The sequence below is a fragment of the Heterocephalus glaber genome, unplaced genomic scaffold (assembly GCF_053883595.1).
Source record: "Heterocephalus glaber isolate CG9 unplaced genomic scaffold, H.glaber_assembly_v1.0 deba00001498, whole genome shotgun sequence".
NCBI classification, from domain to species: domain Eukaryota; kingdom Metazoa; phylum Chordata; class Mammalia; order Rodentia; family Bathyergidae; genus Heterocephalus; species Heterocephalus glaber.
The window spans coordinates 6,778,332-6,791,691 of NW_028258321.1; the positions used below are offsets into that span (position 1 = coordinate 6,778,332).

General features: G+C 37.6%; 1 protein-coding gene across 19 annotated transcripts in view; it reads right to left on the bottom strand.

Moving 5' to 3' along the window:
• Positions 1 to 13,360, bottom strand: part of Btrc (beta-transducin repeat containing E3 ubiquitin protein ligase) — a 187,148-nt gene that overhangs the window by 74,632 nt on the left and 99,156 nt on the right. For 15 of the 19 annotated variants that reach the window (XM_087185799.1, XM_087185801.1, XM_087185798.1 and 12 more), the window contains one exon: positions 11,567 to 11,644. The exons of 3 other annotated variants lie outside the window; for them this stretch is intronic. In XM_087185799.1, coding sequence (XP_087041925.1) covers positions 11,567 to 11,644 — 78 coding nt within the window. Of the gene's footprint in view, positions 1 to 10,988; positions 11,023 to 11,566; positions 11,645 to 13,360 lie in introns of those variants that run through there. One more of the 19 variants, XM_087185812.1, reaches the window with a different exon arrangement.

The window sequence follows — 13,360 nt, forward strand, 5'->3', positions numbered from 1 at the left end:
CATTCTGAATTTGGTATATACATAAGGACTACTGACACACATCTGGTTCACAGTTCCATATTTCTTCTGCATTGATCAATACCACAAACATTTAATGTGTATATACATATAACACAAATGATTTTTAATTAAACTATGTTTTAAAAAGACATTTATAGGGCTGGGGATTTAGCTCAGTGGTTTCGCTGCCTGCTGCGCAAGCACAATGACCTGAATTCAATCCCTAGTACCAAAAAAAAAAAAAAAAGAAATTTATAGCTGGATGTGGGGGTACATGCCTATAATCCCAGCACTTGGAAGGCTGAGGCAGGAGGATTGCCACAAGTTCAAGGCCAGCCTGGGCTATATAGTGAGCTCAAAGTCAGCCAGTTTTTTGTCTCAAAAAACAAAGATATTTATGAAGTAGTCAGAATTTACTGAATAAAATAAAACTTTATGTCAAGTCTGGTTCTAATGATGGCAGAAACATTTAGGTAACCTTCCTGCAGATAATAATTGGAAACTATGAAAATAATGTTTTTAAACTATGTAAAGGCACTGGAGAATGACTTAAGTAGGGAGAAATTTGAGGACGAACAGACTGATCTTGAAAAAGAACAATACTCAGTAAGATATATGTTTATGTGCTTTTCCCCTAGAAGCATTCACCAGTCCACAAGGTGTGGGGTGACTAGAATTCAATTAGAAAGTCACAGTCTACTGGCTTGAGATATCACAGGATGGAGTTCAGCTACCACAGTGGCAACTGAGAACAGAAATCTCAGAAAGGAGAGAGAACAACAAGGGAAGAAGGAAGCCTTAGAATAAACAGACAAACAGATATCTCCTCATATCCTGGCAAACACCCAAATTACATAAGTCAAAAGAAGTCTCCTCATTGAAAGACCAATGAGCCAAGAGTTTAGAATTTGACTTTAATCAAATCAGAAGGGCATAGTAAGGAGCTCAAGCTTTCCACCAAAACTGAGAAAGACCATGAATTGAGACTAAAGAGTATGTTTTAGTACTAAGAGATCACTTTTAGGATTACAGGCAAAACCAAAACACATATGGCTTATCAAGTGTAAAACCAAGCCTCTAGATGATAACAGTGATCAGCTGGTACTTTCATCAGAACAGAAGAATTTGGGGGCTGGGATGTAGTTCAGTGATGCCGTGCCTGCCTGGCAAGCGCAAGGTCCTGAGTTCGATCCCTGGTACTGCAAAAACCAAATAAAAGAATTTAGATTTCCTCCAATGTATGATTTATAATGTTCACTATACAATTAGTAAGTACAAGACTTGCCAGGCATGGTGATGCACACCTGTAATCCTAGCACTTGGGAGGCTGAGGAAGATCATGAGTTCAAGCCCAGCCTGGGCAATTTAACAAGACTCTGCCTCAAAATTTCAAAAACAGGGGCTGGCGATGTAGCTTACTGGGAGAGCCACTCAGCTACCAGCAAGTGTGAAACCACTGTGTTCACCTCCAGCACTGCAAAACAAAGTAAAACAAAACAAAACACCTCATCAAGCTAGGAATAAAAGTTATCTTCCTTAATCAAGGGCATCAGAAAAACTCCAACATCATGCTCAATGGGAAAGCTTAATACTATTTTGTTAAATGTGGGAGCAAGGTGAAGATGCTTTCCTGCCACTTCAGTTAAAACACACTGGAGGACAGGGCTGGGACGTAGCTCAGTGGTGCCATTGCCTGCCTTGCAACCACAAGGTCCTGAGTTCGATCCCCAGTACTGGAAGGGGAAAAAAAAAATACTGGAGGTCAAAACCATTGAGGGCCAGGGTTTTAGCTCAGTGGTTCCACCGCCTGCTTCGCAAGTGCAAGGTCCCAATTTCAATCCCCAGTACCAAAAAAACCCCCAACAAAACCCATCGAAATAAAGCAAGAAGAAACAAAAGGCAAATAAGTTGGACAAGAAGTTTTTAAAAAGTCCTTATTCATAAGTGACAGAATATGTGACCAATATTCAAAAATCAACTGTATTTCTATATTCTAGCAACAAACAGAATGAATAAAATTTACAACAGCACTGAAAAACATTAAATATCTAAAAATAAATTTTGAAGCTATGTGCAAGAAATGTACCTCAAAAACTAAAATACACTGCTTAGAACTTCAAGAGCATAAATGGAGACACAACGTTTACCAACTACAAGATTCAAATTGTTAAGATGTTTGTTTTACTAAAATGAATACTGCACTTCAGTAACATACAAATTAAAATATCAGACTTCTTTTTAATAGAAACTGTTAGGTTGATTCTAAAATTTATTTTAAAATGCAAAGTATCTACAATAACTAAAACATTAAAACAAAGAGAAGATTCTACCTGACTTCAAGACTTGTAATACAAAGGTTCAATAATCAAGAGTATAGCACTTGGTGCAGAGAGACATCTACCATTTGCTCTTGTTTACTGGGACTCAAGCAATGGTGGATCAGCACCTCAGATGCACCTGCCCACTGCTCTGTGCCCAGGAGCATCAGAAAGACACCACTTACAGGCGACTGACCATGTAATTCAATGGGGGAAAGGAAAGGCACACAGTAAGGGCACTGAAAGGGAGAGTAAAAATAGGGCCTATTAATGCGCCCAAACACAGCTACACAGCACACGCAAGAATTAATGTGAGGTGCATCAGACAGTTAAAACATAAAAGTTAAACCTTACAAGGGTTCTAGAAAAAAATTTAGAATGATATATTCATATTCATGGGGTAGGCAGAGAAAAAAGCTGATAGGCTGAACTTCATCCAAAAAATTAGAAATTTCTTAAAACACACCATAATGAGGCAAACCAAAGACTGTGAGAAAATTCAGAACACACATCTCTGACAAAAACTGGCACCCAGGACTCAACAGTTGAGTTCTAAAAGATAAACAGTGCAATCTTTAAAAGATGGCTAAAAGGGTCCAGGGATTTAGCTCAGTGGTTTTGACACCTACTGTGCAAGCTCAAGGACCTGAGTTCGATCCCTGGTACCACAGAAAAAAAAAAGGCTAAAAATTAGCTGGGCATGGTGTTGAGTGCCTGTAATCACAGCAACTCAGTAGGCTGAGGCAGGATCTCAAGTTCAAGCCCAGCCTAGGAAATTTAGCAATTTAGAGAGATCCTGTCTCAAAAACAAAGGGCTGGGCATACAGCTTAGTGCTGGATTCAATACCCAGTAGTGGGTGGAAAAAAAAAAAAGACAAACCTGCTACTTCACAAAAGTAAGTATCTGAATAACCCCAAGCACAATATCCATAATAACTTCACTTATAAAGATAGAAACAGCTCAAGTGCCCACTAAAAGGAGAACAGAAAATATAGTGCAGCATATTTACTCAACTGAATAAAACAAGAATAATCTACTAAAAAAAAAAAAGAATAACCTACTGATACACACAGAAAAGGACCAACCTCATAAATGTCACACTCAGTGAAAGTCAGACCCCAAATACATGGTTCCCTCACATAAGACTCCAGAAAACACAAAGCTAATCCATAGTGACCCTAAGCCAAAAAGCTTGATTCAGTGGGGGTTGGAAACTGGGAAGAAGACCTGAGATTTTTCTCGGTTAGTGAAAGAGTTTACACAACTTGACTGGAGTGCTGCTTACAACAGTAGGCAGATTTATCATAAATTCACTGACTTACACTACATGAAATTTTCAACAAAAATATAAAAAGTATATGTAGTTAAAATTTCAGGGGGAAGTATTATAGGTGTTTTATTCAGTTCATAAAAATATCGTGCTATTTCTCCAGGGAAAAGAAACAGCTTATATGCTGAAGGCTTGGTGGTAGAGCACACGCTTAGCTGCTTAGTATATGTGAGACCCTGGGTCCAAGCCTCAATGGAGGCACACAGGTGCACACACACTAGTACTTTACAAGTTATGAAAGCTGAAAAACTACTTTCCTTCAGAATTATTTTCTTCTTATGAATAAGCACGACATTTTTAGGGGAACATAAAACGTATTCTAGGCCTGATGGAGTATCCAGAGTAGGAAATGACTAGTGATATAGGCATTTATTTATTTATTTATTTATTTAGGTACCTGGGATTGAACTCAGGACCTTGCGCTTGCGAGGCAGGTGCCGGAACCACTAAACTAAATCCTCGGTGATACAGGCTTTTATTTTCTGACAATTTATCTGTAAAATGGGTATATGAGCTTTCTTATGTTCCAAGAAGTAGCAAAGATCATCAAACTAAAACTTGTCACAATATTTTGATCACTCTGGAATAAAAGGCCAAAACATTCAATATTTTGCAATTGTAAGGCTCCTTCCTGTTTGAAATCAAATTAGTGAATATAAAAGCTGCAGGCAAGATAGGCTCAGTCCCCACGCAACATCTGAAACAGGTAGCATCATTGCTGAACCAGAGGCAGAGTTTTGTGTTGGAGTACTTGAATACGTTTTTATATTGCATATAAAGCATATAAACATAAACCAGTAAAATGCCTTGCTGAAAACTACCTTCTTTGTGAAAGCAGGCTGTAATTCTGAACAAGTTTTCAATTTTCACACTGCTGCTAGGGTAAAACATTTTAAAGAGTTTAATTTCTTACAATGGATTCAATGACATAGGATTATCTAACAAAGTAATGGCTAATCAATAGAAGGTTTAGTTGTCAGGTGAAACATATAACACACTAAAAGGGATTGATTGCCAGGCTTCTCCTTATTTACTAGAAGGTATATATTTAAAATGACACAAACTTGTTACCAGGGTGCATTCTTTTAACCTTGCAAAAAGCTGCTTAAGAAATCTGTTCAACAGCCCTATAGCCAAACAAGATATAGTATAATGAAAATGGCCAGTAATTGAGGGTGGGGTGGGAAGAACAGGGACCTTCAGATATACAGCAACATCAAACCATGTTCTGAGCAAGAATGTGGGATAGAAAAGACAAACTGCAAAGCGACAGCTTAGGGAAGCTGGGTCTGAGCTTTAAAATGCCATGCCGATGCTACGGGATCTGGTTCAAGAGATGCAATGCTGTAATTGATCTCATCCCATGACTGTTCTTAGGGCAGATTTTTAGAACTCATGCAGCTGGGCACACTAAGCTTCTTCTTTCTCTTCCTTTTTTCCTATTTAAAAAAAAATAGTACATCCAGATTAAGCACTGAACACAAAATGAACTGGTCCCATATGGATTTTGATCAGCATATAAGCTGTTTCTTTTATAATTTATTCACAGTATCTCAGCTCTCTATATGAAAATATACTTTTTATGGTCATTGCAACCCAGGAGTTCAATAGTATTTTTTCCACTAAGTCAGTGATTACACAATTTATCAAAGAATGATTACACTGAAATAAAAAAACAAAATACCAACCCCCTATACAGTCTTCCTTCCTCAAAGTAATTTTAAGAAAGCTGGTTATTAAATTGCTTTTTTTTGAAGAAGAAGAAGAAGAAGGGTTTTTGTAACTAGGCACAAATTGCCAAACCATGCTTTTAAAAAAAAAAAAATGTTATTAGACTCTGAAGGATTCAGCAGAAGTGGGAAGTTATATAAACAAATCACTTCATCAGATTCCGAAAGATCACTTTTGTCTTACTTAAGAGACTTACATTAATTACCTTTAAGGTCTCTTACATGGACTATTTAAAATAATGTACAATTTATTTATTTATTTCAAATGAGGTGCTTCTTCCAAAGTATTAAATAATGTCTACAAATGCAAAAGCATTTTTATAAATAGGTAATTAAAACAGATGACTAAAATTAAGTCAAGCTGCAAAACATTACCCAGAATGCACTATGATTTTTTTTTAATAAACATCTCAAGCAATTTTTTTTCCACCCAAAGCCCAAAGCACTTCTGGAAAGAAAAAAAAGGGATAGGAAGTTTCACAGTGTAAAAAACCCCACATATATAATGAAATAAGGCCAAACATAAACTATTTCCAAGATAGTCCCTTAAGCATAGTTTGTCATATTGCAATTACACCTTGCCTACTGGCAAGCCAAAGTGCTCACCATTGCCACTAGAGGGAGAAGTGTCTCAACACAAAGCACTGGCAGATAGGGAATGGGTTTTCTTGAGCAATTATCAGAACAAAGCTCCCTCGGCTGTGTGTACCTTCTAATTACTCAATACAATTACAATGACTAACCTGAAACAAATAGAAAAAAACTGCCTGCCTGATAGCAGGGACTTCATTAAACCTTTCCCCCTCATCAATCAAATCAGAAAGAAGGGAAAGCCATCACATATGAACATTACAGAGCTACTAAAGGAAGTAAATTCTATGAAGTTTGATTTTCTTTTTAAAAAAGAAAAGAAGTGGCTCTCTTGAAAAAAGAAATGTCATGGTATTTACCCATCTGGATGCTGCTTGAAAACAAATTATCCTCCAAAGAACAGAAATACAGTATGTTTTCTCTCAGTTCACTGGCTTATGAATGACTTTTTGTTGTTGTTGTTGTTTTGTTAATACACACTGTAATGTCATTTTCTGTGTCAGTGATGTGCTTTTTCCTCCTGCTCATCCAACTGTAGAAGCTATGCCCCATCAGACTTCCCAGACTGTCCTGGCTGTTGTAACTTTTAGCTTCTCACTGCTGGTTTTTGTGGATCTACTTCAAGGTGAGAACAAACTGTAGGAATTTTTGAGGGGAGGGGGACATGGAAGGCAAGGAAAACAGCCACTTATTCCTTCTGAAAGGCAATGTAGTTCCTTTTATAAGGCCCAGTCATTAACAGAAGATGACGACAGAGTCATTTTTCTTTCAGCTGACAATTGTGACATTTTTTCCAGCAGCGGTGCAAGGTGTTGAAAACCTGGCAGCTGTTACCTCCTGGGAGGAAGATACTTTTTTATCCTCCCTTGACAGTTTAACTCAGTGGGTCAGCACCTTAAAGACTGCAAAGTATCCTTGAAGAGGATGGAAGCTTGAATTACTGCTTCCTCCCTAATCAATGTAAACTCTCTCTGCAGGTGAAATCTCCTCTATAGAGGTGCATGGGGGAGGAAAATGTAATGCCCTGAGCCAGATGGTTTTTATCTTGTTTTTAGAGAATAAAGGAACAAGCTAACAAGGGAGACAGCTACTTTGTTAGCTTCTTGGCCTCTCTCATGGCTTTGCATCCCCAGGGTTCCAGCCACACAAGAGAGGGAATACAGAAAAACGTAAACAGTTAAAGAAATATAACTAGAGGGCTGGCATCATGCTGCTTTCAAAGAGTTCAGAGAGCTCTGCTCAATGCTTTATTTATCACTGCCCACGTTCCCAGGATGGAAAGTGGACACATACACAAAAGCAGTGGGGGATGGGAGAAGGATTAGACGCCGGTCACAATTTACTCAATGACAGAGAAAGGCAGGGCTGACAGATCCGATTAGCACCCATGAGAAGCAAAGAGGAGTTGCATGTTGCAATGTTACATTTTCAAAAAGTAATGAGTACTTTCTGTCCTGCCAGGCCTTTGCCCTCAGTAACGGACGATAAGAGCTATGAAAAACAGTGGCTATAATTTCCTTTAGCTTTGTATTTTAAGAGAAAAGTAGAAAGAAAAACTATCTACTCTGTATATGCTCCAAATAAAAATTTGTATGTAATGCCAAGATGAGATTACACCATGAAAAATTGAGTTTTTTTCTTTTTAATTCTTTTATTGGTACATTTTAGGTATACAATACGTTTACATTTACCATTGGGTGCTTGTACCTGCACATGATGTATCTTGGTTCTTACTTTTTTCCCCATTACCTGTGTGCCCTTCACCCGCTCCACCCTTCCTTATTTACATAAAAATTGACTTTAAAAAAAAATAAGGATGCACAGTTTACTCCCCACCATGCCCTGATACCCCGGAAATAAAATGAAAAAGTAGGTCTACAAAGTGACTTGGGAACACAGGAAGTAACATGTCCTAACTCTCCTTCTGTATTTCCCTTTCTGGTAGTTGTCTGTCAGGTTTGGAACTGCTGTTATAATGTGGTTTTACAAGTCAGGAAGTATTCTTTCCATTTCTATTGTCAGGAAGAGTTTGTTTGAGATTGCTATTATTTCTTTCTCAAATGTTTGTTGAAATCACCAGTGAAACCGTATGATCATTTGATAATTAAATGTATTTAATAGACATAGGGCTATTTAAATTTTGTCTCAACTTGTGTTAGTTTTAAGTTATATTTTAAGGAATTTTCCCATTTTATTTCAGCTGTCAAACTTCTGACATAACCCATATTATTCTTTTAATGTATGTAAAAACTGTAGTGATAACCCTTCTTTCAGCTCCTCCAATATTTAAATAGCTCTCCAAGTTAACATGTGGTCATATCCTGTCAATGGCAAAACTCTACTTAAAATAAAAAATGCAAACTATAATCTAGTTTAAAACAATATGAAATTGTTAGAATATAATTGAACTTTTTATATTCAATAGTGAAGAGTTCCTGAAATGCCATTTGAAATATCACAAAAGAATCTCAAGCAAAGGACTGACCCACCCAACACCAATCTCACACCAAGGTAGGCAGAAGTCCGGGACCTTACCATCCTTTTGTCCATAGAACACCACCACAGGGCAAACAAACAAACAAACAAACAACAAACAGGGCAGCAAATGGTTCGTCCCATCCGTCGGTACTGTCATGTGCAGTTGAGAAAAGGAAGAGATTAAACAGCTTGTATAGTATTATGTCCAGCCTAAAAAAAAAATCAGTAGTGGGGTAATCAAGTTCAGGGCAGTCTTGGACAGCTGCCCTGTGACCCGCTTCTATTGACCCCTGCTATTCATCACTTTTCCCCAAGACTGAGAGGGCAAGCTCCCAGGGAGTGACCACCACAATAGACAGACACAAGCCAACAGTAATCTGGTTCAAGCAAAAAACCAGATGGCACTGCAATAAATTTACAAATCTGCATTCATGGGGCTGTTAAAACACCCAGAAGCTAAAAGACTCTGAGGCCCCAGGAGGATCTCCCACTTCCCTGTTTCTAAAGGCCATTTCTCTTTCCAAGAACACTGAGTTCATGCTCTTCACAAAAAGAATGGAGATAAAGCCCTTCACAAAAGCAAGGCGGGGTGGGGGTGGGGCTCGTGACCTAATTAATCTCCAGAGCTTGGATCTCAACACCGAATGACAGATATTACAAAAATCATTTTGGAGCACGGGAGGGGGGGGTGTGTTTATTTGTAAATTTAAATGGAGGAAGTGAAGAGAACTTGCTAAAACAGCAATGAAAAAACAACATTAAATCTCTTTCAAATATTGCACACAACAGATCTTGAAAGTATAAAATGATTCAATAATGTTTGCATTTATTTTTAAAATGAATCAGATTAGTCCCATGTGTGACCTGCTGGTCCATCTGCATGTGCTGGACTTAATAGGCACGATTCTCTCTCTCACTTCAGCTTGAAGTATGAGAGAGATAAATTTAGTTTAATTTTCAACAGATCAGCCTATCCATTTTCCAAATGGACCATCTGGATCAGCCTATTAAAATTAATTTATAACTTTGCAGAGTGAAAATTCGTTTGTTAGCTTAAATAAAGTTGCCAAAACTTTTTGTCGTGTCTTTGTTTTCTTACAGTTGTTTCTGTATAGCGGGCAGAGTGTTTCTACCTCCAAAAGGACCTTATTCAATAATGTTCCACTGATTTAGATTTACAAATCAAGTATTTATCTCCAAATAGTTACAACTGTTTCAACTTCAATTACATATTTGTTTACAAAGCTTCCTGAATTGACTCAATTCTACTTAAAACAATTATTTTTATTAAAAAAGGAGAAACTACTGTCCACAGCAAATTAAAAACTGAAAGTGGGCTGGGGATTTAGTTCAGTGGTTTTGCCGCCTGCTGCACAAGTGCAAGGACCTGAGCTCAATCCCCGGTACCAAAAAAAAAAAAAAAAAATTAAAAAAACAAACAAACAAACAAAAAACCCCCCAAAAAACCTGAATGTGTCACAGTCTCAGGTACTTTCCTTCCTAAATTAACAATATGAAAACTGGAGTCAGAAGACTGAAGTAGAAACACTCTGGCAACAGTGAGTTCTGATTTTCAAATCATCCAGTCCCTAAAGTCAACTAACCCCTTTAAGTCTCCATTTTCTTTATCTATAATTGGAAATCACATTATATCTAGCAATTTTACAGTGTTACTATGTGAATTAAACAAGTATGTTCATAGTAGGTGCTGAACAAATATTATCTCTCTTCTATGTTGTAGAACAATGTCATAAATGCAAGTAAATTAAAATTATTTTTACTGTTAATGGTGCACATTTTACCCAATCTTAATTTAAAATGAATAGACTGGCTGGAGGCTGTGGTACGCACATGTAATCCCAGCACTCTGGGAGGCTGAGGCAGGAGGAATGCAAGTTGGAACCCAACCTGGGGAACTTAGTGATTTAGCGAGACCCTCTCTCAAAAAAAATGTTAAAAGTAACTCAGTGCAAAGTTTCTAGGTTCAATTCCTTTAATAAAACATTAACAAAAATAGGTGGCACACCCTTATTCTCCGGCAACACTCACATACTTGTTTTTGTTTCCAATAAGGAAGATGTTAAAGGATGCTATAGGCAGGGAGAATGAAAGTATTTTGGCCAGTATTCTGGACACTTTAATATAAAAAAAGAAGCCAGGTGTGGTGGTGCACTCTTGTAATTTCAACACTTGGGAGCTGAGGCGGCCTGGGCTACATAATGAGTTCAAGGCCAGCCTGAACTACATAGTGAGACCCTGTCTCAAAATACCAATGAATCAATTAAAAAAAAAAAAGAAAGAGTGCATGGAGTGAACTTTTACAAGTAAAATGTGCTACTTTTCTGGAAATAAGGCAGATGTAATTTTTTAAACTAGTCAATAGTGGCCTCACTTATGCAGTGGAGCACACCTGCAATTCTAGCTGTTCTGGAAGCTGAGGCAGGAGGATCACAAGTTGGAGGCCAGCCTGGGTAACTTAGACCTTGTCTCAAAATAAAATTAAAAAGGACTGGGATATACCTCACTGGTAGAGTACTTGCCTAGCACAGGAGAAGGCCTGGGTTTGGTCCCCAGTACTGGAGGTGAGGTGTCTACTCCTACTAACACAAACAAAATAAAAGGAGCTAATTACAGGCAAATCTGTTTTGGTTATTATTATTTTTTGAAATGTATGAGCAATCTTAACAGGAAAATTAGGTTTTAGAGCCAACTATTCTACCATCTGTACTTAAGATGAACTTTAGTTATTTTTCCTGAAACAAGAAACCTTTTAAAAATTATTATTTTAATATTCACTACACGTAACCAACGACTGTCCTGCACTTTTGCATACAGGACACTTCTGAAACTACTGGGAAACAATGTTACCAGACGGAAGCCAGCCAGGGTCAGACCAACTGTACAGCATAGGACTCTGTTACTTTAAGCTACAATGTTTCAAGAATGGCAAATCGGGCGGGGATTTAGCTCAGTGGTTCTGCCACCTGCCTCACAAGCGCAAGGACCCGCGTTCCATCCCCGGTACCAAAAGAAAAAAAAGCATGGCAAATCAAGGGTTTCCTGTCTTTTGTTTTGCTGTTGGTAGCTTTTTATTTTTAAGTAAGTCTGAATTTCATACCTGTCTAAGTGAATTCTTCTCTGGTATTATCTTCCTAGGGGGTTCGCCATTATTACAGTCTTCTCTCTCTGAGGAATTCTGTGAAAGAAAGTAAGCTTTAATTCAGTTCTCATATCTTCAATCTTATTCTCCGGGAGTAAACTGAATTACATTTTTAATTCTGTAAGCTAAATCACCATGTATATTTATGCATTCATTCATCTGAAGACGTATATACATCCTGACATACACAAACATAAAGGAAAATGTAAGCCCATGCATATAAATGAATGCATGTCAGATATGAGTGGGAAGTGTTTCCTCTATGTTTACGTATCCCTCAGGAGATCATGGTAATTAGAAGTCAAATTCACCACCCTTTGACACAGGTTGACACTGGACACAAGAAAGTTCGAGCTCACACTTAGCTAATGACAACTTAGATTGTGATTATTGCCTTTTCTTTTAAGTAATTAGTTTGCAACTACTGCAAATTTTTGGGTGGTACAGATCTCCAACACTAGATCCTAAAAAATTTTCCTCTTCTTCTCCTCAGATTTGATTTTCCTTTCTTAAATTAAGGTAGCATAGTTCTTAGCATAAAACATTTCACCAGTAGTTAGGTTTAAGAATCCATTCCTTGTCACTATCACTTCAACTTGGCCGCTAGAAAACGCTAAACTGCCAATGAGATTTTTGTGTATTATGGAGAGTAAAAAAAAAGAATAATTAAAAGTTGAGCTTAAAAGTGCTAAAAATCTGCTAGTCAACATAATGTAGGGCCAGGGATTTAGCTCAATGGCACTGTGCCTGCCTGCCAAATGCAAGGTTCTCATTTTGATCCCCGGTACCAAAAGAAAAAAAGAAAAACAAAAAAAAGAAGAACATAATGTGAATCATTACCTGCAAAGCAAAATACAGAAAATCCAAATTACACATTATTTGGCTTCTAGTTATAATTATATTTCTAACATTAACATTTAAAAATTTCCTGGTGATATATTCATTGTGTTATAGTCATCACATTGTAATTGAGGAATTACTTCATTTTTAGATCCAGAAATTATTTCCTATGTGAGTTTACCTACATATTTTCATACAAGTATGAAATTACTCATTACTGTGTTTTAAACTTAAACATCAGTTAATACTTTCCTCGCCTATGTCAGATACTGTATTTAAAGATATGAAGATGAAAGTGCTCTATCACTTAGGCCCTTTGCACTGCGGCCAGCACTGCTTGCTGTGTGTCACCAGTTGTTGGCTTGGCAGACCAGGAGCCCAAAGCGCTCCTTGTGGTCAGAAATCTCACATGGGGTTTAACTTGGTATTTTACATCTGTGATGATCACCTTATGGTAAAGGTCCCTAAAATTAAGACAAAGAAGAAAAATATGCTAGATGACAAGAAAAGGGAGGAAACTCAACAACTTCAGAGTTCTAACTTCTTTTCCTCCCTTAATGACTATAAAACATGACAAATGAGTTAAAAATAACAAACATGAAAAAAGAAGAAGAATACTGTTACAGCTAGTTCTAGCTCTTTTTAGATCAACTCAACATTTCTACTCTGGGCCGTCCATCATGAGAAATCAAAACAAAAAACCCAAAGCTGTCGTTACATAAAACAGAGGTAGAAATATTAACAGGATATCAGGGGTAAGAAATAGGTACCCTTCTAACAGTGATGAGAAGATGCAGAGTGCCAGGGAAGGGTGGCTGGGAATGATGAAATAGCAATTCATCCCTAAGTGGTCACCTCAGTGGCTCTCAGAGGCTCTCCCATGTCACTAGGGACAGCTCACCAATAGTCACT